The sequence below is a fragment of the Botrytis deweyae genome (assembly GCF_014898535.1).
Source record: "Botrytis deweyae strain B1 chromosome Unknown BDEW_003, whole genome shotgun sequence".
Lineage (NCBI taxonomy): Eukaryota > Fungi > Ascomycota > Leotiomycetes > Helotiales > Sclerotiniaceae > Botrytis > Botrytis deweyae.
In genome coordinates this window covers 1,190,745-1,215,819 of record NW_024066210.1, presented here as the reverse complement: position 1 = coordinate 1,215,819, position 25,075 = coordinate 1,190,745, and the positions used below count along the sequence as shown (strand labels likewise).

Here is a 25,075-nt window from a genome sequence, read left to right as displayed (position 1 = left end):
TCGCAGAATCCACTGGATGGTGGTTTGGGGTAAATCTACATGATGAGGAGTTATCATGTCCAAAGAGCTGTGGAGAAGGGTTGATTGTGACAGGAACATTTGCAGTTATGAAGCTACTATTGAAACACAGCAAGAGAAATCTTTGGTTTTATGACTACAAAACTGCCTCTGAAATTGACATTGACTTATTCTACCATGCTTCTGAATATAGATAGCCACCTATTAACAAAAAGCAAATTATTCAATTCAATCGAAGTGGGCAAACATATTCTTACTAACTCCTATATCCCACCCCACCTATGACTGGTATTCATAAGCTATCGAGTCAAGCCATCCACCCGATTCTCATAGGGGTCTTCAAACTGAAAGCGTACCAGCACCAAGTTCCATCATGTGGTATACAAAAGCAACCCTATTATTACTTTCATGCGTATTTGCGTAACTATTTGAGATATTAGTAAATGTAGACTCTTCTGATGAACAAATACAAAACTTACATCAAGCGTCAAAGTTTTCGAGCTATTAACTTCCTGATCTCTGAAAACGCCGACTAAACTCTCACTTCCTTGGAATAGTCCAGTCTTCAAACTAATGACGATGAATTGCATGCCAGGTCCTGCATGCTCCTTGATGTAATTTCTGATCTTTTCTACGTTCGCATTGTCAAGAGCAGCATCGACTTCATCCAATACGAAAAATGGTGAGGGTTGGTAACTATGGACTGCGAACAGTAAAGCCAAGGCTGCCATAGTTTTCTCACCACCGGATAGATGCTCCATGTCACGAAAACGTTTAAGTGGTGGCATGGCGTGATATTTGATACCAGAGAGATACGGGGCGTCGCTATCTTCAATATCAAGATATGCCTGACCGCCGAGAGGGAAAGTGGCTGAGCGTGTAAGATCTTTGTACACATGAGTGATCTGATCGGATATATGTGCGAAAGCTTTATTGAAGCGATCATATCGTTTCTCCTTGATTTCATTGAATGCATCACGAGTAGCTTTTGCAGCATCACGAGCGGCGTTGAAATCCTTGTCAGTATCTCTAAGACGTGTCTCGACAACATCCAGTCGCTCAATCGCTCGCATGTTGGGGTTGAGTTTCTCAAGTTCTGAGTTGAGGGTAGAAATCTTTTCTTGCAGTTGCTCCTCAACATCTTCGTCATCGGGCTATTTCGTGTTAGTGAAGAAAACTTGACATATTGCAGACTACTTACATTTTTCAAGTCATCTGAAAGCCCATCGAAATCCACATCTATGCCGTAATCGTTGATAATTTCCTCGGGGGGCTGATCGCCTTCATCAACATCCATGGCGTCGGGGTCCTCTTGTTGCAAGCTCTCGTTCGCAGGAAGACTATCTAAAGACTTCGAGCCCGCTGTCAATGGCACAGCTATTTGTTCCATCTTGCAGCGTCGTAACAAAGCATATCGGTTCGCGCTGGTTCGCTGAGCTACCGTCTCAAGAGTCGTGATGGATTTTGTACGCTCATCAATTCCCTTGCTCGCTTTTTGCAGGTCGTGCCTTGCGACATTGACTTTATCAGTTTTTGCCGCGAGTTTTTCTTTGTGTTTCTGAAGGGCATCCTCCAACTCAGTCACGGCTGCTCGATCTTCATCCATCGCCTGCGAAAGTTTTTCTTTTCCTGCCTCGTATTCCTCAATGTCGGATTCAAACTTCTCAATGTTGTTCTCAAGGTTAGCTAGGCGTGTCTTAATTTCCAATAGGTGATTGTCTTCCCAAGCCACCTGGCTTTTCAACGTTTGTTTTTGTTTCTCAAACTCATTCTTCTTCTCCAAAGCCTCTTGCTCGAGACTACCTTGCTGTGCTTCATAATCTCTAATATTTGAGTATTCAGTTCTCTTGCAGAAATTGGAGAAGATCTTGTCCGCAACTTTCGCGATAGCCCGTTGAAACTCTTCCACCTTTCGCCGAGACTTTTCAAGTTCTGCACTCCTTTCTTCGTACTTGGGCTCTACATCTTCTAATTGGCGTTGTTCATGATTTAGCTTCTTTTGTTCACTGGCAATGTTCTTCTCAAATTCGACCAATTCATTCTGCTCATAGGTAACCTTCTGGTGTAGGTTGTTGATGGCGTTCGTCAATTGCTCCTCCTCGCCTGTTCTCTTTTTGTTGGCATCTAGTGCCCTGATCTCGCGAGTATATTTTTCCTCAAGAGCCCTGAGCTTATCCATCTCAGCATCACCGAAAGCTCGCTTGTTACCACGTCCTTCGGGAACACGTCCACCAGTAATATTACCAGCTTTAGCGATCATGACACCATCCAGAGTTACAGCTTTGACTTGAAGCTTTTTCCGATAACATATGTCTTTGGCTGTTGCAATATCATCACAGACAATCGAGCTTCCACATGCATAAGACATAGCTCTTTCGACAGACGAGTCAAAATCAATTGTATCAATAGTCAGGCGGGCCTTTGCCAGTCCTTTCAACGAAGAGTTTGTTGCGTTGACCTTGATATTGTCCAAAGGGATAAAAGTCATAGGGGACTTTTTGCGATCTTTCAACCATTGCACACACTCGGTACCAGTCTTCTCCGTATCGACAACAATGGAGTCAAAGTCTCGACCAAGAGCTGTACTTACAGCTTCTTCGAATTTCTTCTGCTTAGGCTTGCAAAGGTCGCCGATCCGTCCTTTAACGCCAGGGAATATTCGCTTCATTTCGGTTATTGTTTCTTTGACTCTTCTCTCCTTCTCGCCCTCTCTTCGCCCGTATTCACCCTCTTTGATTTGTTTGAGAATTTCTTGAAGTTTTTCTTCGAGGTCAGTCTTCAATTGGTTGTGTCGAACGCGTTCTGACCTGAGAGAGTTATGCTCCTCTCTCTTGGCGTTCCTGTCCCTAGTTGTCTCGGCAATCGACTCCTTGAGGTTGTCTCTGCGTCTCATGCTGGTGTCCAACTCACTTTGGAGCTTTTCTACCGAAGCCTGCGCAGCCTCCATTTTACCTTTCAGACTGTTCGCGGTTACTTCGTCGGTTTTCAATTGGCGGACCAGGTTGTCAAGCTTAGCTTGATCCTCGGATGTCTTCTTGACGACTTCGGACTTAAGCTTCTGGTACTCCTTGAAATCATCGTCACTTAATTGCTTTCCCTGATTTTTAAGAGTTTCCTGCCACTGGACCTCGAATTGTTTCTGTGCCTTTTCAACCAACGCGAGGTCCTTTTTAAGTTTCGCAATTTTCCCGGACTTGTCGTCCCGCTCTTTTCCTATGAGGACCGACTTTCTTCTCAACATTTCGATTTGAGATGTGACAGTCTTGATTTTTTCATCAAATGGTACCAACTCAACTTCCTTCTCCTCGAGCTCCTTTTCCTTCCGCTTAATATTTCGCTCTATCCGGCTAGCATCTTTGTTAACCTTGGCTTGTTCTGCTCTAGCCGCATCCAAGTTATTCTGATACTTTTCCACGCCACGGCGGTACTCCTTCAGGTTTTCCTGGTGTTCTTGAATGCTAGCGCTCGACTCGTCCATCACTCTTTGAAAATGGTACAACTTCCATAAGATGTGCTCAATGATGGCTTCATCCTTTTCCACTGCCTTGTTCTGGAAGGCCTCAGCCTCTTTCTTTTGCTCTTGATACTGCTTGATCTCGGAATTAATGCCACGTCTGCGATGGAGGCTATAATTTTGCTCGTCTGCTGCCTTCTCTGCCTCCTCTTGTAATCTTTCATATTCAGCTTTGTATTCCAGACTGCCAGATATTTGTTCGATGAGTCGGGTCAGATCCTTCGGTGATTGCGACGCAATAGCTTCAACATCGCCTTGAAACACCAAAAAGTTTCGAGCTTTAATCAATATGTTTTCTGATTCAAGGGCATCATTGTATGCTTGTGCGGTGACGACGCGATCGTTGATGCGATATTCACTGGCACCTTGGTTTGTGATTGAACGCTTCCATTTCTGTTCCTCGCCTTGATCATCTTCGTAAACAGCCATAACCCACGCACTCTTGGGATCGTTGCGCGCTGGTTTTTGGGATTGTGATTCCTCATCCGAACCTTCCCCATCCCCATTTGCGAGTCCATTGGCAGTTGGGTCAACCGCGGATCCATCGTCGTTGATTTTTGAGGTTTTCAATACTCTTCCGCGGTATACGAGATCTCGCAATTGTGCAGATCGTAAATGAGACGATTTGATGCCTAGAACAAAAGAGATCGCGTCCATGCTATTATTCAATTAGCAGTCTGCTGATGATGTTTTACAAACCACCTACGAATTCGATTTTCCAGAGCCGTTTGGACCGATTATGGAGGTAAAATACGAGTCTCCAAACAAGAGTACATGGTGCCCCTTATACGACTTGAAATCTACATATGATCAGCTTAAGCAATAGCATTAACAGCGCGACTATCTTACTAAAAAGCTCGAGGCGTATGAGTTTTCCCATCTTGACTTATACGCGTTGATCGCAGCGGGGTGCACGCGTTAAGAAAGAAGAGTAACTATGAGGGTAAGATCCAGTCAGGAATAAATGGAGATAATTAAGAGTGGCGCATTAACATGGCATCCGTACCAAGTGGTAATGCTTCTGGAACGATACGATGGAGGTAAAGTTTGGTGCGAGGAGAGGGTAGGTTTACGATTACTTTAACTTCAACTTTCCCAGCAGCTCTACTGAGCATCACAAAAAGTCGCGGGACGCGAATTATGGGTCACATGACATAAAGTCAAGGTGTATTTGAAAGTCCACCAGGTGATAACGGTCAACGTAGATCTACTCTGTCTGTAAAACCTCTATCACCATATGTCATAATAGACAACCGTATTTCCTTAGATAATCAGGGTTCTTATGTCTTAAAGTAGCAATGACGAAATGTATTCCCCAGATCAACTTAATTGATTGATTGGTAGCAATTCCAAGGCTTGTACACGACTGTACTCCTAGCTAGTAAAAGTTATCTGCTTTCTATTGGAGACAACGATTATATCAAATAAAAAGTAACAACTTTTTTTTTTGGAAGATATCATCATCTCTCTATTTCATCTCTTCGAAATCTAACTAACATCTACAATAAAGAATCTCTTGTGATCAAGCAGAAGTTCACTCTTTTTCTCGATACCAATAAACTAGGTGGTCTGTTTCCATCTCGACATCAACATCCAACCACATCTCTCAAAGCAAGCACGATCTCACTTTCTTCAACATTACTCACGAAAGAACTGGTCCAGAACAAAACCTATCTATTTTGGGGACTAGTTTCGAGTCGAGAGGCACCTAAAGCATCCAACTCTTCTTTGATAACCTATCACCTTTTCGAACTTTGTTCATGTGCTTCGATCAACAGTAGTCAAATCAACAGTAGTCAATACTACTTGGGCATTCTTAAACGCATATTAAGACTCTTCATCCGCAGCAGCATACTTTTCTGTAAGTTGTCCTAGTTGTTGCTTTTTATCTGTAATATTCGGGTGCATAGCACAAGATTTCTGGACACATGGCTGACATAGCTTTAAGAGGTGCTTCTGCGTTTAGGCGCATTTGTTTTTACGATCCAATTCACGCCCGTTCACGTTCGATAGCAGAAATGACTGAACCTATACCTACACCAGCTTCTAAGTCAGAGCCTGCACTCGAGTCAACTTCGTTATCTTCTGAACAACATCTTACTAGCGGGGATTCATCAGCTGGAAGCTCTCCCCCGGAGGATGGCATTACACCCGCATACACAACCTCCGAAAATGGAAGTCCTCATCTTTCAAGGCGCCCCTCTGCCTCTGGAAGTAGCACATATCAAGAAGATTGGGAACCTTGGCCTCCTTTGGATAAGATCACTGTCTTCGACTTACTAGAGAACTTTGATTTGCCTCAACAACTCGAAAGGATACAGAGAAACCTGTCCGCGCAATCCCAAAAGGTTCGAAAGCAGCGAGACAAGTTAAAGACAAGATCCAGTTATGCAAAGACCCGGGTTGTTGAAGAATGGCGAAAGCGTGTTCCAACTGCCGATGAGCAGCTGGACAGATATAAAAAGAGGATGCGTGATAGTGTTGACAAACTTGGGACACATTGGAATGATACGAAATCAGTGACAATTCGAGAAAAGGTCTCCTTCATCTGTGGAGTCTTGAATGTTCTCATTAGTGGCTACTTGATCGGAGGATATCCTGAATTGTTCCACTGGTGGTACACTGCCCAATTACTATACTTCATGCCCATCCGGTTTTATGCCTACCACAAACGGGGATATCACTATTTTCTCGCGGATCTCTGTTACTTTACAAACTTCCTCTGTTTTCTCTCCATTTGGATCTTTCCACAGTCAAAACGATTATTCATCAGCACTTACTGTCTGGCCATGGGCAACAACGCAGTAGCGATTGCCATGTGGAGGAATTCTATGGTATTCCACAGTTTCGACAAGGTTACGTCTCTCTTTATTCACATAATGCCCTGCGTAACACTTCATTGTCTTGTCCATCTCATCGACCCATCCGTCCAACAATCACGTTTCAGTGCCATCTACGATATACGTACATCTCCGGTAGGGTCAAGTAATCATTACGGCCTGCTATCCATGGCATTGTGGTCATCTATCCCATATGCAATATGGCAACTTTCTTACCATTTTCTCATCACTGTCCGCCGCCGTGAGAAGATTGCTGCAGGTCGCCCGACATCGTTCACCTGGCTGCTAAAATCATACTCCAAAGTCTGGATTGGCAAAGCGGTTCTCGCTCTTCCTGAATCTATGCAAGAGCCTGCATTTATGCTTATTCAATACTCGTATGCCTTGCTCACCATGTTACCATGCCCTCTATGGTTCTGGTACCGATATGCGTCTGCATCATTCCTCATGGCTGTATTCTGCTGGTCTGTTTATAACGGCGCAAATTATTATATCGAAGTCTTTGGCAAACGTTTTCAAAACGAGCTTGAGGAGATGAAGCGAGAAGTTCAGAAATGGCATAATACGCCCGAATTGATGACATCTCCTTTGATGACACCCAGATCCGAGGGCGGAGAAATGTTAAGTACCAATGGCGAGACAAAGAGACCAGATCACCCAAGAAGTACTAGTTTGGATAAGATTCCATTACTCAACGACCAAGGAGGTAGTTCAGGAATAGACGGAGGTGCAAAGGATGTCGTGAAGGCAAGAAAGGCAGATGACCCATCGGCTTGATCGTACATAGGGCCATGACTGATATTGATTTTGGCTCATTCATTTTGAACTCGGGGACTTATTTTTCCGTTCATTCGTTTTTGTTCTGCTTTTAATTTTGCGGTCATTGTTGTGAGATGTTGCTTTACGAAATGGAGGGGGACGTGTCTGGGCGTAGCGAGAGGAATATACCACAAACTGGCAGTTGGGAGTTAGGTGTTTACGCGTACATATAGATAATGAACCTCCTAATACAAGCGAATGAATACAACCCTAGAACCTATATTATATCTTCCGTTATACCAAAACTGTTACACTTCCTAATCCTTATAAAAAGTACCAGCGAATCCGATGCATTAATGTATATCCACTTCGTCTACATCTCATGAATCTTCTCAGCCTGATCACTCTTAATGTCCTTTATTGGCGATACATCACCTTTGGTGTTACTCTCCCCAAGAATCCTGTCTAACCCTACCTCTCGACGCACAGCTTCCATTCTTTCGAGATCACCCCGGCCTACACCTTCGCTGCCGAACACTAGATCCATCTCCTCCACTGTTTGATTAATTAGCTTATAATCCGTCATACATGTATGATTCAGGAACTTTTGAAGTTGCGTGAGACAACCCAAAAAAAAAGAGAAATAACACAGCACCTGCCACCTCTCATTCCCCATGGATACTGGAAAATACTCACAGCCTAATCTCTTCGTCTCCGGTACACCCCACCATATGAATGCCGCTCCGAGATAGGTTAACAACCCAAATATTATATAGGTACCATAGGAAATACCACTCAACATATCAGGCGTTACTTGGCCGACGATGAAATTATTCATCCAATTTGAGGAGGCGCCCAGTGCGATGCCGTAGGGACGATTGGAGAGGGGCCAGATTTCTGCTACGAGAATCCAGGCGCAGGGACCCCAGGAATAGCCAAAGTGGATTACGAAGAGCCTTTTGCATGTTAGACTCTGAAGAAGAAGTATGCGAGGGGAAAAGAGCGTGGGGAAAGACAAACCAAACCATAGCCACAGCAGCCCAGCCCGCGGCTTTATGTTCTTCCCATGAATCTCTGTTTTTGGCTACGATGACAGCGATGATTATGTGGCATGTGGCCATGCCGATTGCACCGATTGTAAGAATGGGCTTGCGACCTAACTTGTCGATGTAGAGGACAGATGGAATGGTTGCGATGAACATTACAATGCCGACAACGCCGGTGGCGAGAAGGGAGACAGTGTTACTGGAGAGACCCAGGGATGCGAAAATGGTAGGGGCGTAGTAGAGAATTGCCTAGAGGGAGTGGGTGTTAGTGGAAAGCTAATGAGATGTTGACATATTATGGCTTGATAGGAGGAGAGAACTGCACATACGTTAATACCTGTCCACTGTTGAAAGAACATAGTAACGGTCGCTACTATCACTCTCTTAAACATAGGTTTTGTTTTGAACAAACTCCCAATCGCCACAAACTGTAATTTCGCGGTATTCATCCAAGTTAATTCTTGGAGACCAGGCCATAATTCTGCGATCGATCTCTTTTCAAACAAACTCTGGACCTTGATTTCCAAAAACTCTATTTCTACCAACTCATGGTCTTGGGGTAAGTTTCTCAGTTGTGCTAGCACTTTCCTAGCCTCCGCTTCTCTTCCGTGATGTACTAGCCATCTAGGCGAGAAAGGCATGAACAAGATGCCGACAAAAAGAATTACAGCCGGGAAGAGCTGTAGACAAATCGGTACAAGCCATGCTGCATCGGATTGCGTCGCACCAGTTCCTCCTATATAGTTTGTGCCGTAGTCAATCCAGAAGGATATCATGATACCAGCACAGATGGCAAGCTGTTGGAGGGCAATGAGAGATCCACGTACTTCAGGCGGAGCGACTTCGGCATTGTACATGGGGACAATCATACTGAGACTTCCCACGCCCATTCCAGTTATGAAACGACCGCCCAAGATGGCGGAGTGGCCAACGGAGATAGCAGTCGCTTGGACTATGACGCCGATGATAAATACAGCTATATTTGAGCATAGAATGTCAATAACATTTTCAACCCGATGATATCTCTTCCTAGGCATCTGAAACTCTTTGCGTATAGGGACTTGAAAAAAAGGAGCATACCGGTAGCAATTAGAATCCCGTACTTTCTGCTCAATGCCTCTGCCATAAATCCGCTTAGGAGTGCTCCAAGCCACGCGCCCAATTCCAATATACTAGTTAACCATCCTTTTCTGCTTTGATCTGCTGGATCTGTGCTATCATAATTTCCCATGTGAGACATAAATGAGTTCATAGTGAGCACACCAGAAAAAACGCCTTGATTGTAACCCTATTTTTCACACAGCGTGAGTTAATTTCGTAATCAATTTTTCTATCTAGGGGATACATATGGAGCCACATACATATAACAATCCTCCAATGCAAGCGAACAAGGCAATGCTGAAGACTCGAAAGTTTTTAACTAAAGCCGCTGGGCCACTGGCCCCCATAAGCTTTTGCCGACGTTGCAGAGCCACATCGTGAATGCCGTGAGCGGGAGCCCCAACTGCCATAGTGAATAATATCTTATTATATGAAGTTTCACAATAGCGAAATTTAGACGCAAGAAATTGGAATAAGCAAGATGATGACCGGAAATTGACTCTCTTTATATTTTTTTTACTGGCTCTAAACACATATCCTGGAGCTCTGAACTCCTATGCAGTACGTATCATGAAGCTGTAGAAGGAGCTCTGGATAAATTAATGGCTAAATGCGAAATATCCATGGAAATGGCCTATCATGGGTTCATCTATACAGCGATAGGGTTTAGTGACAAAAGATTCTTGTCATTATGCGAGCTATTGAACGTTGTGGGGTGAAGGATCATCGCCCTTCCCCGCACTCGGACAGATTGTGGAGATGTCAAATAGGCTGATTGAAATACCATTGCGGGGTTGACCAATAAATCGATGTAATAAGTTTGATGAACAGCGAAAAGTGGGTGAAGCACAGCTTTACATGAGTGTTATGTTATTCTTTCGATGCAATACCGAAGTTAATATTGCATTTGTGGAACGTCGGCGAGGCTTAACCTAGATGCAGGCTCATGCAGCAAGAGTGCCAGGTTCACGACTCACATCATCCACTCCAGAACTTTAGTACAAAGACGACAAATTTCCGTTATTTGAACCTTTTCCTCTCACTATTGTAGAAGTATATGATCTATTTTACTGCATCAACACTCGAAATGATCTCCGTGCAAGGAATGCGAAGAGCAATAGTAGAAAGATAGAGTTGTATTTAACGATTTCCGATTTGATATTGCTTTCGTTTGGACTTAGCTCTTTCGTGCCCAAAAATCCCCTGAAATTCAAGGAGAATGACTTGAATTTCTCTGCATTCAACAATCTACTATTTGTCTTGTGTTGAGGAGGTTGAAAAATTGAAACCCGTCTGCACATCGTAATAATTACAATCCAAAACATATCAAAGCTGTACAGAATGCGATTAGAGCTTTCTCAAAGTAAAATCTTCCACATGTCTAATAGTTTTCTCGCTTTCTATTTTGATAGATGCGGTTGATGCCGGATTTACTTTTTGGGCGGTGGATTTGCCAACTACCACGAGACACCCCAAGACCAAACTTTTGGTGTGAAATAAATGGAACAACGACTTTGTTCGTAAAACTGGGGACGTTTGCTAAAACAGACAACTGAGTGTCGTCAAGGTCCACTTGTTGAAGTGTACGAAGAAACGTTGTTTACAACAACAAAATTATCTCTGAGATATCGGTGGCATGTGAAGAGAGAGATTGGAGGAAGTATGAAAGATTAAAGGAAGTGTGGAATATTGAAGCTCGTAGGATATTGAATTACAGACTGTTACCCCAAAAGCTTGATGCATGTAGAGACAATAGAAAGCACTAGCTTTGCATATGGAATATAGATGTGAATACCCAGTGGCAGGAATGGGTGTTATACCCCAAATTTGTGTATAAATGTATGCTCATGTAGGTAGAGTCGTTGAAGTTGGGAACTTAACTTTTAGTAGTACTGAGCATCAAAGTATAGCAATGAAGTTATTAGAGAAGGCACCCGCACTTCATTCAATGTTTGTATAGACATTCATCGTATACACTCCAAATCCGTACAATCAATCAATCAATCAATCGAACAATCGAACAATGCTCACAATCTCATTGTGCAATGATTGGAGCTGGAGCGGGTGGATGCTGGTGCTGATGCAGGGAAACATGCACGGACGGTGATAATGTGTAGCATCTGTAGATTACTAATCCATCGGAACATCCTGATACTTTTTTCCGATGCTAAACTCAAAATGGGACTTGATCCTTGATGTCAGCTAAACCTAATCGGAAGGGGCAACCACATCGCGACTACCATACTGAAGATGTTGGCTACATCAAACATAGTTAGATCATGATAACCTCCATATCTTCCACATTATTTTCGTGTAATTCACTCTTAGAGCATCACTCAATTCATTTATCAAGAGAAAGACGCGCATAATTGTGTCTTTATTGCTTCTGAATCCATATGCGCCTCGCCCCTCACGGAACCTAACACTAGGTCTTCATCATCAGCTTTAACTGCCGCACTAGTGGCACAAACTCACCTTTGTCCACATTTTTACATTCTTGTCGCATAAATACGTCGGAGTGAATTAAATATCAACATGGCCCCGACGCCAATACCTGGAACCCCCAGAAGAGCTGCAAGTGGCTCAGGTACAAGATCTACACGTCCCAAATCCGCGTCAGCCTCAAATCGTCGATTTGAAAACCCAATTATCAAAAATCCAACATCCGAACCTCCCAAAAAGGGTCGTTACGTCCCAGGCGGTCCCGGTGGAGGAGGCAGATACGTGGACGAGAACGGCCAAGATCTACTTTTGGTCGGCGGTACAGGACCAGGGGGTTATAATTATATTGGACCTCGCGGTCGTATAGGACGCGAAAACGCTGCGAACGGAGTCCAGCCTGTAGTTTACCCTCGCAGAGATAATCGAACAACAAGAACAAGGACGGTACTTCCTCGCGCACAACAACCCCCCATGGCTGCCCCAGGTAGATTCGGATCATCGTCGCAGGCTGCTGCAGCTGTCGCGCAAAATGATGGATACAAACCTCGAGAGGAACGAAGTTGGGAAGAATTTCATCCCGATCTAGACATAAATCAAGAAATGATGTGTTTCAGTCAAGAAGCAGTGGAGGGATTATCAAACTCGAGACCTGTAACACCCGCCGGCGCATCACAATTAGTGGAAGGATCGGCGAATGGTAAGTCTGGACAGAGTGCTGATAATGGTGAAAATGGCACAAGCACAACTCCAAATCCTGCAATACCTACTCCTAGTACAAATGGAGTTCTAGTACCATATACCATTCCAGGTACACCAGGAGGGGGCAAGAGAAGACCTGGCCGTCCTCCCAAGAACCCTGAGGCATTCTACGCCGCCAGAGCTGCTGCGAACCTTGGAATATCCATCGGCCTTAATTCTCCGAAGACGCCAAAGACACCAAAGGGTATAAATGTCATGAATACCACCGCGAAGGAAAAATTGACTCTTCCACAGCCCTCGTTCCGTCTAACGCATACTCTTAAAAAGTTCGATACCCCAGAATTCGATCAATATGTTGATAAATCCATGGCAAATGTAGGATATCAGGAAAGTGACGAATTCATTCGACCTGAGCAAGAATTCATAAAAGCTTCCGATATTAACTTCAACGAGGATCTGGATGGAATTGGAAGCACTCTTGGTCGTGTTGAGTATGACATGGATGAGGCAGATGATAAATGGCTGCAGCAATATAATGAGAAGCGAAAGGCGGAAGGCGTTGATGAGGTTCCTCGACACATTTTCGAAGTTACTCTAACTAAGATAGAGAAAGACTGGCATAATCTAGAGCGAACTATACCAAAGCCGAATCCAAAACCACCTCAAACCCATCGGCCAAGGTCCAGCTCCGCTGCTGCCGTTAATGGTGAAGCTCAGGTTGGAGAAGAACAAGATAGTAAATGCGCTATCTGCGATGACGGAGATTGTGAAAACACCAACGCCATTGTTTTCTGCGATGGTTGCGACTTGGCTGTGCATCAAGAATGCTACGGAGTACCTTTCATCCCCGAAGGTCAATGGATGTGCAGAAAGTGTCAGTTGATTGGACGCTCCACTCCTGTAAGTCATACTCGAGATTATATCTCCACTCTTAATGCTAATTCGTCTTTAGACATGTATTTTCTGTCCCAACACTGATGGAGCTTTCAAGCAAACCAATGCTTCAAAATGGTCGCATTTACTCTGTGCCATGTGGATTCCTGAGGTTTCTCTTGGTAACACTACATTCATGGAACCAGTTATGGAAGTTGAGAAGGTCCCGAAAAGCAGGTGGAAATTAAACTGTTACATCTGTAATCAAAGTATGGGAGCATGTGTGCAATGTGGCAACAAAGCCTGCTTCACAGCTTTCCACGTTACTTGTGCTCGCAGAGCTCGTCTGTTTTTGAAGATGAAGAATAACCATGGGACCTTGGCTGTTCTAGATGGACACGCTGTTCTGAAAGCCTTTTGTGATAAACACTCGCCTCAAGATCATGCTCGGGAGAATGACACTGTCGCCGCTACTGCTGAAGCTCGGAGATTCTACAAGAAGACTATGCGTGGCCGTGTGTGGGCCGATTCCAACGAAGCTGCTGGTATGTTGGCTATAGCTCATCGTAAAGCAGGAAGACATCCAGAAGCCATTGACTTAAATGGGGCCCGGGGATCATTGCTGCAATACAATCAAGATATCCATTCCGAAGAACCAATCAAAGGTATTTGGAAACTTCCTTCAGGTGCTCCGATCATTCCAAAAGTTATTTTCAACTCTGTTGAAATGTCATTGCAACGTTATAATCTTCGCAGACGTAGGGAGTGGACTGCAGATTGTTGTAAGTACTGGACCCTCAAGAGGGAGGCCCGAAGAGGTGCAGCTCTTTTAAAGCGATTGCAACTCCAAATGGAAAGTTTCTCTTCCATGGAAATCACCCGGCGCAACTTCTCCGGTATGGGTCACGTAGGAAGGGAAAGACTTGCACGTCGTATCGATTTTGCTCAACTTCTACTCAAAGATATGGGAAAACTTCGTGAACTTGCTGGAGAAATCAAAGAACGCGAATTGAAGAAGTTAGAAGCTGCAAGGGTCGAAAAAGATGCTGTCGATACAATATACTTCCCTGTGGCGCATTTACTGCCTCCGGTCATTGAAAGGGCTTTACAGTAAGGTTTCGCCCTATTATGGGGGCGACAAAAGCTAATAAACCGCAGAATCGATAGCAAAAAGGCGTTTACCGGTGGTCTCAGTCGACTCAGCGACAAGCTCAGTCAACGCTTTTATACTACTACGGGGGCATTTGCGAAAGACTTCAGTTCCACCATCACTGCTGCTATTATGGAAGATACCCCGCAAGGTGAACAGAAAGAGCATATGGCTGCGGATATCGAAAAGACATCCTCCAAATCGGTAAATTTAAACGTGCAAAATCGCCGCAAAATCGGAAGACGCATTATCAAGGCTGTTCAGCCTATGTTAGAGGCTGCAATTCGAGCCGAGTGTGATGTTGTTAAGACTAGGCCTGAGGATCAGCTAAAAGTGCTGAGTGTCTTACTAGAAAACTGTCTACTTCCTGCTGAAGGTTCGAACAGCTCATCTGATGCCTTTGCGGATGTTGAAGCGCCAGAGCCATCGCAAGACGAACACATGGTCGACGTTGCACAATCACAAGAGATTGCTCCCGAGACTCTAGATACCGGGATGGTAGAACGCGGGCAAATTCCTGTTGCAAATGCTGAAGTCATAGATACAAATATGCCAGATGCCGATGCCGATGCTGATGCGGAGCATGATGTCGAGGATGTCATCCATGTTGCGTCTGCTACTATTTCCGACACGGACCACTTGATTGATCCACAACTTCTTAACAATGGTATTGGAACGCACACTACAAATGGTGATGGCATTACGCCACCTGATACCAATGGCTATTCTTCTACTCCAGAAGACAATCAGCCTACCCCACCAACACCACCAGTTTCGAATGGTGAAAACAATACGGATGGCGCAGACGTGCTCAATAATGGGGGCATTCCTTGGTATGTTAAGGATTTCCAGCCTGAAGGAACTAGTGTCTTGCAAGAAGTTCCAGTCGAAAATACGAATGGCTCTCACACAAGCGATGACCTCAGCGAAATGGATGATGAGGATGTCAAAGCTTTAGCTGGTGTTCAAGACGGCCCAAGTGAAATGAACGGGACTACTCCAGCTGCAAAAGGAAAAAAGGGGAAGGCAAGGAGAAAGTTTCGAGGATTCAAGTGATTTGAGGTTTATTTGATGGATCATGATTTTTTAAGATTACGGAATTTGTATGATATGGGCTTTAATTCATCGAAGGTGTGTTATTAGTGTGGGAGTTCTCTGGTTCCAGGCTCAACAAGTTTCAAGGGAAACTATGGAGTTATGGGTGAGCTTATTAGGGAAAAGCATTGATGCATCATGCTTTGACAAGGAATTTATACGGCGTAGGATGGTTATAATGCTTGAATGGAATCGGAGATTTTGGGGTTTGTGCGTTCTGGTGGTTACAAGGAGGGACTTTGCAATTGGCATGCACAGCGCTAGGTGGCTACACACTTTCAAAGGGCTGGGGGAAGTCATCTGAGTGCTCAGGTTTTCTTTTTAATGGATGTTGTAAGAGTATAGTAGACAGATAGACCAAACGGAACCCAGGGGCTGCGCTTCAGCATCCTCTTATTTACTTGGAAAACTCTCATATTCTTCAAGAATGTTCAATTTTGATACAATATTGTTGGCAACATGTTTGGAATAAAGACCGGAAATTGCTCAAGGAAATAGTGTCCCTAACATTGATTTTGGAGGTTGGAAGCGTTTGCATGATTCAGTTAGTATTGAGTTGGAAATGATTTACAAATATCCTTGCAGGCTGTAGTTGGCTATCCTGTAGAGTCGCAGTAAAGCTACTACAAGATGCAATTGGTATCTAGTTGGAAAACCTATATTGCACGGGTCGATTGGTTGTCAAAATTACATGTTGCAGTCAGCACTGCTTTGGGAATCAAGGATCGTAAATTGTTCCGCCCAAATCTAGCTACAGAATTTGTGGAACTGCAGAATTGCTTGAAGCGTCGGCCGGTTGGTATCGAGTTGGAGAATCTAACGACTTTCAAAGAAATTGAGGTCATATTGATGCTTACACGACGTGAGGTTGCATCATATACACAAACCACCCACCAGTGAACCTTACTACTCCGTATGGCCTAGAAAGGGTGGTCAGAGCTTGTCAAAATTATTTTAACTACCTACCTAGGTAGCCAGGTTGGCGATACCACATACCAAACGGATTTGCAGCACGATGCACAGCTAGTCGGCGTGACCCATGAAAATCTGACCACTGGGCATGTATTTTATTGGTTTTATTGTTGAAAATTGTGGTTTATCAACTGCCATCCCACACCCCCTCTATCGGCATACTTTCTCGTCATTCCTCATCTCCATCTCTCTTCAACATACAATATTTCATCAAAGAATTCATCATGTCAAAGCCAATTATCGTTATGGTTCCTGGTGCATGGCACAAGCCCCTCATTTACTCCAAAGTCGCGCAATCTCTCGAGAAGCACGGATATCCCACCGTCAGCCTTGCCTTACCCTCTGCCGGCGCCAAGCCATCTCACCAAGACTTTAATGGTGATGCAAATAGCATCCGAGAACGCTTGACTGAACTTGTCTCCGCTGGCAAGGATGTCGTTCTTGTCGTTCACTCCTAAACAGGTCTTCCCGGAGGCGAAGCTCCCAAGGGTCTCTCCAAGAAAGATCAAGAAGCCAAAGGCTTGAAAGGTGGTCTCATTAGATATGTAGTCATCAATGGATTCGCAACTCCTCCGAGCTTCCAGGCGGCAGCGAAGGGTGATTATGCTAAAATGCCTGACTGGATGAAACTTGATACCGAGGTAAGACAACCAACCCGGACCCAACTCATGAAGTAATTTTTCGTACCTACAGTCAACGAAATTCATAACTAATTACATTCTTCTCCGCAGAATGAGGTTTTCACTGTTGAGCCAGAAGATGCCAAGAGAATCTTCTATAACGACATCTCATCCGAAAAGGCAGACAAGTTAATTCCCGAACTCCTCCCTCAAAGTCTCGGTGTATACTTCAGCACTGCAACCTATGCGGCCTGGTTGGATGTTCCCTCAACTTTCTTGTATGGCGAGGCTGATCAGAGTTCTTTCACACCCGAGGTGGTGAAAATGATGAATCCGACCGCTTTTGATGTTGTAGAAAGTCTCAAGGAGGGTGGCCACTGCTTCATGATCAGTCATCCAGAATGGACAGCGGAAGCCTTGAGAAGAGCTGCAGGAGAGAAGTTTTGAGTAACCGCAGATATGCGTTGCAAGCATTTCGCTGGATGTTTGTTTGAAGTTTTCTGTCATAGTAGTTGCAAATATTGACACCCAATTGAATTTGATCACTTTTTCAGTTACATTGCATACCTATGCTCTGATATTATACAACCAGCCTAGTGGATCAGCACTTCCAGATTAGGTACTACGCCGGCAACCAATATATCTTCTGCTTCAGCGCGCATCCGGATGCGTTAGCTTTTGCATGAGTATTAGATCCAGGCCAACTCAAGAATTTTCCTCGACGAATGTATAAAGTACAGACTAATGTCCTTTTTGCTTCGACTAAGGCTGGTATTGACTCTGTGAAAAGAACTACATTACAACATTACCTATGGAAAGACGGACTAAATTACCTACTTCATCCTAGTATCCCAACTACATCAAAAGACCCTAAGATTGCTGAGATTGGTGTTGGAACAGGACGTTCCAAGTGGCACACATAGTATGCTAACCGTCGGTGGTCACAAGCAGTTGAGGTCAGCTCGGCGTTCTCGCTCTTTCGCATCAACTTCGGCCGAATATCTCATGCGAGCGCCTTGATCCTTTTAAATCCCGAGAATATGGTACGCTAGTCGTTGGTGACACCTATCCCCACAACGGGTACGGAGAGAAAAAAAAGGCAAATAACCCTACAGTCCGGGCGGGCAAGGAATAATATGTACAAACAGTGGAAAGGAAAATTGCAGCGGCGGCCCGAGGGGTACTCCCGGTATGGAGGACCTGCCCAAATGCCACCCTCTTTAGAGACGCTGGGCTTCCATCCGGAAGAGTGGCAGTTGAGGAACCTAGACTACGCTTAGCCTTCCGCCTTAAAACTGTGGATAACAAACACCCTCTAGTAGGAAGGGCGATAAGAGCAATAAGGAGGACGGGGGTGCTAACTGGAACACCGAAGCGGCCAGCATCCAAAATTCAACAGGTGGATGCGCTGCTCCCGCACATCCCCCGGATCACTTGCCCCCCTTACTAACATTTAGCTTTCCCACCCGATCTCAAACCAACTATAAAAACACCAGATCGCAACTTGTGCAACTAGGCGCAAGTCTACTAGGCGCGAGGGAACAGCCGCCATAAACACCCGGATGCTGAATGCACCGCTACCACAAAAAGAGCAAAAGGAAGCGCACATACATATTCCACTGATCACCCACCTTCGAAAAAAGCTTGAAAGATACAGACTGACCTTCGCAAACAACGGGGAAGGATCGCCAGGAAGAGCCCACAGGGGCTAAAGCGAAGCTCGCAGATCTGTTAGATAGCTTGGAGGATCAGATTGATGTTTTTCTTTTGTCTATTCCTCTGTAACTAGCCTAACACGTCTCTTATACCCCCAGGGAGGTTCCTACGAGACGAAAATCACAATGATAACAATAATAACAATATCCCGGGCACCGTGATAGTATAGGTTTTGTGGCCTGGGTCATCTTCCTCTTGCTTCAACCATCTCCCCTTGGTCAGCATTGAAAATGTTTTAAAGAACATGATCAAGTCTTCGTCTTTGCAGTCTCTGATCACGACAAGCATGATACCACTCCGCTGCGATTCGGAACACAAGTAGTAAAAATTACACGAATGCGAGAGTCTTCCCTTGTTGGGGTTGAAACTGAAGCACAGTCAGGACAGGACAGTCTTCATATATATATGCGTAATTGAATGTTGAAGTATTTGAACTCCGAGATAGATACTAAGCTATATTCTACAGCTATATTAGTTATTGTTAGTAATATAATGTCGGATATTGTGAAGCTTTAAGGCAAAGAATTATGACTTTGAAGGAAGTATGAAAAATCTCCCCTTTCGGCTTTTTACTGTTTATAACTGATCATAATAATAGTTACATTTGCTAAAGCAGGCCGGTTCGATTGTGTCTTCAAGAATCGCAATTGATAAGGGGAGGCCCAATTCTTGACTTCGCAAAATCTGGAGAAAACTTAAGCAACGATCGAAACATCAAAACTAATAGAACTTAGCTGGGTTTTTTTACAACCTTTACATATTGCTAAGCTTTTCAATTTTTCCAATGAACCTTTATGCTACATTTGGAATGATCTTTACAACTGTGTACGATCGCTGTAGATAATAAACGTGTCTTTGTCTTGCGAAATGGATCTGCGACTTCAGGGGTAGCGAAAATGAAGCTTTTAGTATAGTTTTTTTCTCAACTAAATAAATCACTAGTTCTTGTTCAGAAAGTATAATTCTATATTTCAATTTAATAACATGTTATTAAGTGAGTTGATTGAGATCTAGATATTACCGACATGTGAATTAGCATCTGCCGCGAATGTTATGTACCACCAGTACTACTATGTACCATGATGAAATTTCCCCCAATTTCGCATTATAAGTGGTGGAAAAATAAGCAGCCGCATTGAGATCCACGTATCAAACGAGACTTCCCCGGCGACGGATAAAATGAACATCCCACGACAACGACCCCGGAAAAAAATCTCAATGCCATTAATCTATTTGATGAGATAAATCCAAATTATCAACCCCGCTGGGATGGTGGGGTGAATGGCCCCTAAATGGGGATTGTAAACCCTCCATATGCCCCCCCATGATTCTCCCCATGGATGGGGGGAAAATGGAGATGCCTTGGCGGGTGTATAAGGAAGTATTTATTATTCAGAGATTCCTTTCTCACTTTCCTCTCTCTCTTCCCCTTCTCCTGTTTCCTCATACCACTCTTCATATCGTCTATCTCGGTCTTTAACACACTCCTCTGTTTAAATACCCCCCAATATATACCCCTCCAAAACTCATCTCTACAGATTATACGAAAATGGGATACCCAGACACTTTCACCGGATTCCAAATTGAAGATCCTAAGAAATGGACCGAGTTTCACAAGAATGAATATACACCCAAACCATTCGGTGACTACGATGTCGATATCAAAATCCAGGCCTGTGGTGTTTGCGCCAGTGATTTGCACACTGTTAGTGGAGGGTGGGGTGAACAAAAGTTTCCGCTCTGTGTGGGGCATGGTATGGTTTCCCCGTTTCTCTTTCTACCGTTTTACGTTTCCAATTTTGGGCTTGAGGGAAAATCGGATGAGCGAGAGCTCAATTGGATAGTTGTGAAAGAATGAAAATATACTAACGTTCTCAATCTGTCCTTAGAAATCGTAGGTGAAGCCCTCCGTGTCGGCCCAAAAGTAACTCTCATCAAACCCGGTCAACGTGTCGGTGTCGGCGCCCAATCATACTCTTGTCTCCAATGCCGTCAATGCAAGAATGATAATGAAACATACTGTCGCCATCAGCTCGATACCTATGGAGCCGTCTGGCCAGAAACTGGAATCGTTTCCCAGGGTGGTTATGCTAGTCACGTTAGAACTCATGAACATTGGGTCTTCCCCATCCCAGACGGATTAAAGAGTGAACAGGCAGCTCCTATGTTGTGTGCTGGCTTGACAGCGTATAGTCCGTTGGTCAGAAATGGCTGTGGACCAGGAAAGAAGGTGGGTATTGTGGGGTTGGGTGGAATTGGACATTTTGGAGTTATGTTTGCTAAGGCTTTGGGAGCCGAGACCTGGGTTATTTCGAGGTATGTTGATATCGCCCACCCAGTTCCTCATGAAGTTCCTGAGATGAGAAAGATACTAATCTGTACTTACAAACAGAACCCATGCCAAAGAAGCCGATGCCAAGAAACTCGGCGCCGACGGCTTCCTCGCCACTGCCGACAAGGATTGGAACAAAGAGCACATCATGACCTTTGACTTGATCGTCAACACTGCCTCCTCATCTTCCGGCTTCAATTTGGCCGAATATCTCGAGCTTCTCGACGTTCACGGACACTGGGTATCTGTTGGATTACCTGAAGGCGAAGGCCAAACCATTGATAACTTCCAACTGTTGAAGAACGGTGTACTCCTCGGAGGAAGTCATTTGGGCAGCAGGAAAGAAGTTCTCGCCATGTTGGATTTGGCAGTTGAGAAGGGAATTAAGAGTTGGGTGGAGACGATTGATATTAATGAGGAGGGATTGAAGACAGCGTTGACGAGGTTGCATAACAATGATGTCAGATATAGGTTTACAATGGTTGGGTATGAGAAGTGCTTTGGTGCTTAGAGTGAATTAGTGGGCTTTATGTAGGCGAAATATCAAGCTTTGCATTTGTACCAATTGAATGAGCTCTAAATGCAGGTTTTGAAGTGACATTACCTTGGGATTTACGAGAGTGATAGGTTGAAAGTTCAACTGGGGGTGAAAGTGCGGGGTTCGTATGACGTGGTCTAACATCGAGAATCTCTCGTTGTACAGTACTGTTTCCTATTTACAAATGAGAAAGGACAGGAAGACCAGGCTATTTGTACGGTTCTGATTTGGAAATTAAGGTTCCAAAAATGCATTTCAATGACATGCAATCTGGTCTTTGGCTCGCGGACCTTGACGAGGAGGAAGAGTGTTCTCTTGTTACTACCTCTGTCCAATTTTGTGCAGATTTAGTTGGGTGTGTATATTACATCCAGATCTATATTGACATCCCAGGATTTTGTCAGTATTGAGTGTGGAAGAATGCCAATACTTTCCAAATTTCGATGAGCTTTAAATTTCATTTCCCCATTTTTGACGGTTTGCATCAACAAATCATCATTCTCATCATCAATTCTCTCGATATTTAGGAAATCGATATAAATAAATAGATATACTATCCGAATCTAATTTATAAATATAAAAAGGAAAATAAACTTCAAGGAATAATTAATTAATTGCTTTTTATTTTTTCTATTCAAATAAAAAAAGGAAAAAATATTTGAATATACCTAGGTAACTAACAATATTCCGAAAGCATCGCTTAGATTAGGGGATATAGGCGTTTTCAATTATTCCGAGAATTTCTTCGTGGGAACTTTGAAATTATGAATATTTGGATTTTGTTAATGGCAATGGCAATGGCAAAATCTATTCTACTTATGGAAAATACTTATCTAAATTACTTAAATATAATCCCAAGATGATCTTAAAAGCTAGAGCAAATATACTACATCATACAAATTAGAAGTAGTGTTCTCTTGGCTAGATTGACTTTGGATTAGGGGAGACCATTTACCGTAATGAGTATAGCGCGTCATTGATGAGCTTAATTCATGAATGATTCACACACTACAGAAGATAACGCGAATGATTCACCAATGATTTACAACACAATTGTATCAGGTTCTTGTTTCAAGAGAGGTAGCACATGCACTAAGTGTGTGAATCACACACTATTTACACGATTGATGGCACACGTGATTCAAGATTTGTACCTTCCGTAGATACACAAGGCTTCTTTCGAAGGGTATAAAGTCTCGACTTTGGCCTCCCTATTATCTTCACAAATTTCTCACATACATTTCAAGAACAAAAAACCCTTCATCACAACTCTTCCCATTAATTACTATATAGCATAGCTTCTCAACATGTCTTTGTCTTTTGAGGGACTCAAACCCGAGGAGTTTCAGATTCTCGAGCAGGAAAAAATCATTGGCGCTTCCATTAACGGGAAGAGAAAGGTTTCTACCGGGCTTTTGAGTAAGCTTTCTTGGAAACATCATTCATTGATATCTTCCAGCTCCAATATAACAACTACTGATACCAAAATCTTTAGGTCCAGAGAATAGCGATGGAAGCACTACATCTTCATTAAGTTCTGGATCTACAACTTCAATCCGAGTCCTTCACAAAGGTGCAGCAAGCGTTGGAAGTTTCGACCTTCCGGAGAGCCTCGAGTGTCTAGCTCTTGTCGAATATCTTGGATATACGAGACCCAAAGCCGCGGAGATTTTCACAAGATGGTCTGCTCGTCCAGATCCAGACTCTAATCCATATGACCTTAAGGAGTAAGTAGTGACACTTCACTCACGCTACTAGCAGCCATATATTCCGTTTTTCAAAGGGTGTAGAACATTGCTGACCTTCATTCTTTCTAGTCACGCCCTTGTCGAGCTTAGCAACCTCGAGAGAGAGCCTCTCAGAGATTTTCTTGATCGACCAGCAGAGGCAATGAGACGTCTTGGGATTTCAGAAGAAATGGTGAACTGCATGACGGCTCCAGAGCATAAAGCTATGTTCGAGACCGAGACACTTGCTGCTTGGTTGGACATTGCCATGCGCTCTAGATATGGAACCGCGATGCGATATCTCGATATCTTGAAGTCTCAAGCCATCCGAACCATCCGCACTAAGAAGGGGAAGGAGAGAGGAAAGATTGACGGTGTTTTCCAGCCTGGTGGTTCCACTACTACCACAAATGTCGCTTTAGCCACGAGTTCTGCCCCCATGAGCTTGGAGTCCAAGTTTGCTGGCGAAATGTTCCCGCGTGAGCATGTAACAATTGTTCAAACTCCCCCGCAGGACCGCCCAGGATTCGTCACTTTGTACAAAGGAAAGAGCACAGGATTCGACTATCAGAAGCCAACGACGCTCATCGAGGAAAACGGAAATCTCAACATGCAATTCTTAGCAACATACACTGGAGGTGATTTCAACGGGCAGAATTTAGCATGGTATTGGACGCGGGAGAAGGAGACTGCGGAGTGTTACCGCCAATGGGCAGCAAGGTACGATGTCCACGGCGAGACCTGGATCATGCAGATACAAGTTCCGGAAACATTCTTGCAGAGCGTCAAGATCGAGAGATTGTGGTATGGATATGACTGGAAGCAGTATCTTTGGTACTGCAAGAAGATGACTCGCAATTCCAACTTGCCGGATAACTTGCGCAAGTATGCCACCGCCGATGTCATGGAGGGGCATATCTGTAAGCGCCATCCGTCCATTGTACCAAAGATTTTGAAACAGGATGTTCAACAGAAACTCACGGAGGATGATTGCTTGGTTATAGGCAATGGACGAAAATCTACACAGACGGTGTTCATGAACTGGGAGGTAGTCGATAGGCTTGAGCCTCTCATTAGAGGAAATATGTACATAGAAGTTCATTGCGCTGCGGTCAAACAAGCATAGATGATGAAGGTACACAGTGTAAGATAGCAGGTTGAAGCATGGGTTTATGAAACGTAGTTTATATAAATAGCATAGCCTGAAAATTTAAAATCAAGTAGGATTAAATAATTCATCTATAAATACCTACCTATCTATCTACCCAAAATGTATCAAATACTCACAGCCAGTTCTCTAATTTCCCACTATCCAATCCACTCTACAACACCCACTATACATACCTATATCTACTACTATTTATGAATCCTCATTTTTTTTTTAAAAAAAAAACCAAAAAAAAACATCTCGATTGTGATCTGAATGTTAAGCTGAATCTGTTAACACTGTCGATCACTCTAGTAGCCAGCGGACATGAATGCAACTCACAACTGCACCAACTCAAACTTCGCAGTTATCCACTCGAGATACAATCCTCCAAGATCCCACTCACTCACTCACTCACCCACTCAACACAAACAATAGAAACAAAGTAAGATCTTACAAGTATCCTATTGAGCACAGAACATCCAT

At 43.8% G+C, this 25,075-nt stretch overlaps 7 protein-coding genes across 7 annotated transcripts; 5 read left to right on the top strand and 2 right to left on the bottom strand.

The window, feature by feature from the left end:
* Positions 1 to 424: 424 nt before the first annotated feature.
* On the bottom strand, positions 425 to 4,412 carry EAE98_001742 (uncharacterized protein; the record flags this gene model as incomplete). The annotated part of the gene is made up of 5 exons (XM_038949361.1): positions 425 to 442; positions 498 to 1,172; positions 1,220 to 4,190; positions 4,239 to 4,332; positions 4,382 to 4,412. 5 exons carry the CDS (start codon positions 4,410 to 4,412, stop codon positions 425 to 427), a joined length of 3,789 nt encoding a protein of 1,262 aa, XP_038814346.1.
* A 1,138-nt stretch (positions 4,413 to 5,550) lies between these two features.
* On the top strand, positions 5,551 to 7,149 carry EAE98_001741 (uncharacterized protein; the record flags this gene model as incomplete). The annotated part of the gene is made up of 1 exon (XM_038949360.1): positions 5,551 to 7,149. The coding sequence occupies one exon, from the start codon at positions 5,551 to 5,553 to the stop codon at positions 7,147 to 7,149; it is 1,599 nt and encodes a 532-aa protein (XP_038814345.1).
* Positions 7,150 to 7,504: 355 nt separating this feature from the next.
* EAE98_001740 (uncharacterized protein) lies at positions 7,505 to 9,688 on the bottom strand (the record flags this gene model as incomplete). The annotated part of the gene is made up of 6 exons (XM_038949359.1): positions 7,505 to 7,686; positions 7,828 to 8,087; positions 8,152 to 8,426; positions 8,507 to 9,153; positions 9,258 to 9,465; positions 9,539 to 9,688. The coding sequence occupies 6 exons, from the start codon at positions 9,686 to 9,688 to the stop codon at positions 7,505 to 7,507; spliced, it is 1,722 nt and encodes a 573-aa protein (XP_038814344.1).
* A 2,125-nt stretch (positions 9,689 to 11,813) lies between these two features.
* On the top strand, positions 11,814 to 15,498 carry EAE98_001739 (uncharacterized protein; the record flags this gene model as incomplete). Its single annotated transcript, XM_038949358.1, has 3 exons — positions 11,814 to 13,319; positions 13,372 to 14,402; positions 14,451 to 15,498. 3 exons carry the CDS (start codon positions 11,814 to 11,816, stop codon positions 15,496 to 15,498), a joined length of 3,585 nt encoding a protein of 1,194 aa, XP_038814343.1.
* Positions 15,499 to 16,733: 1,235 nt separating this feature from the next.
* On the top strand, positions 16,734 to 17,576 carry EAE98_001738 (uncharacterized protein; the record flags this gene model as incomplete). The annotated part of the gene is made up of 3 exons (XM_038949357.1): positions 16,734 to 16,946; positions 16,998 to 17,150; positions 17,241 to 17,576. 3 exons carry the CDS (start codon positions 16,734 to 16,736, stop codon positions 17,574 to 17,576), a joined length of 702 nt encoding a protein of 233 aa, XP_038814342.1.
* Positions 17,577 to 20,394: 2,818 nt separating this feature from the next.
* On the top strand, positions 20,395 to 21,688 carry EAE98_001737 (uncharacterized protein; the record flags this gene model as incomplete). Its single annotated transcript, XM_038949356.1, has 3 exons — positions 20,395 to 20,599; positions 20,735 to 21,161; positions 21,238 to 21,688. The coding sequence occupies 3 exons, from the start codon at positions 20,395 to 20,397 to the stop codon at positions 21,686 to 21,688; spliced, it is 1,083 nt and encodes a 360-aa protein (XP_038814341.1).
* Positions 21,689 to 23,022: 1,334 nt separating this feature from the next.
* On the top strand, positions 23,023 to 24,568 carry EAE98_001736 (uncharacterized protein; the record flags this gene model as incomplete). The annotated part of the gene is made up of 3 exons (XM_038949355.1): positions 23,023 to 23,134; positions 23,211 to 23,442; positions 23,533 to 24,568. 3 exons carry the CDS (start codon positions 23,023 to 23,025, stop codon positions 24,566 to 24,568), a joined length of 1,380 nt encoding a protein of 459 aa, XP_038814340.1.
* Positions 24,569 to 25,075: the final 507 nt, after the last annotated feature.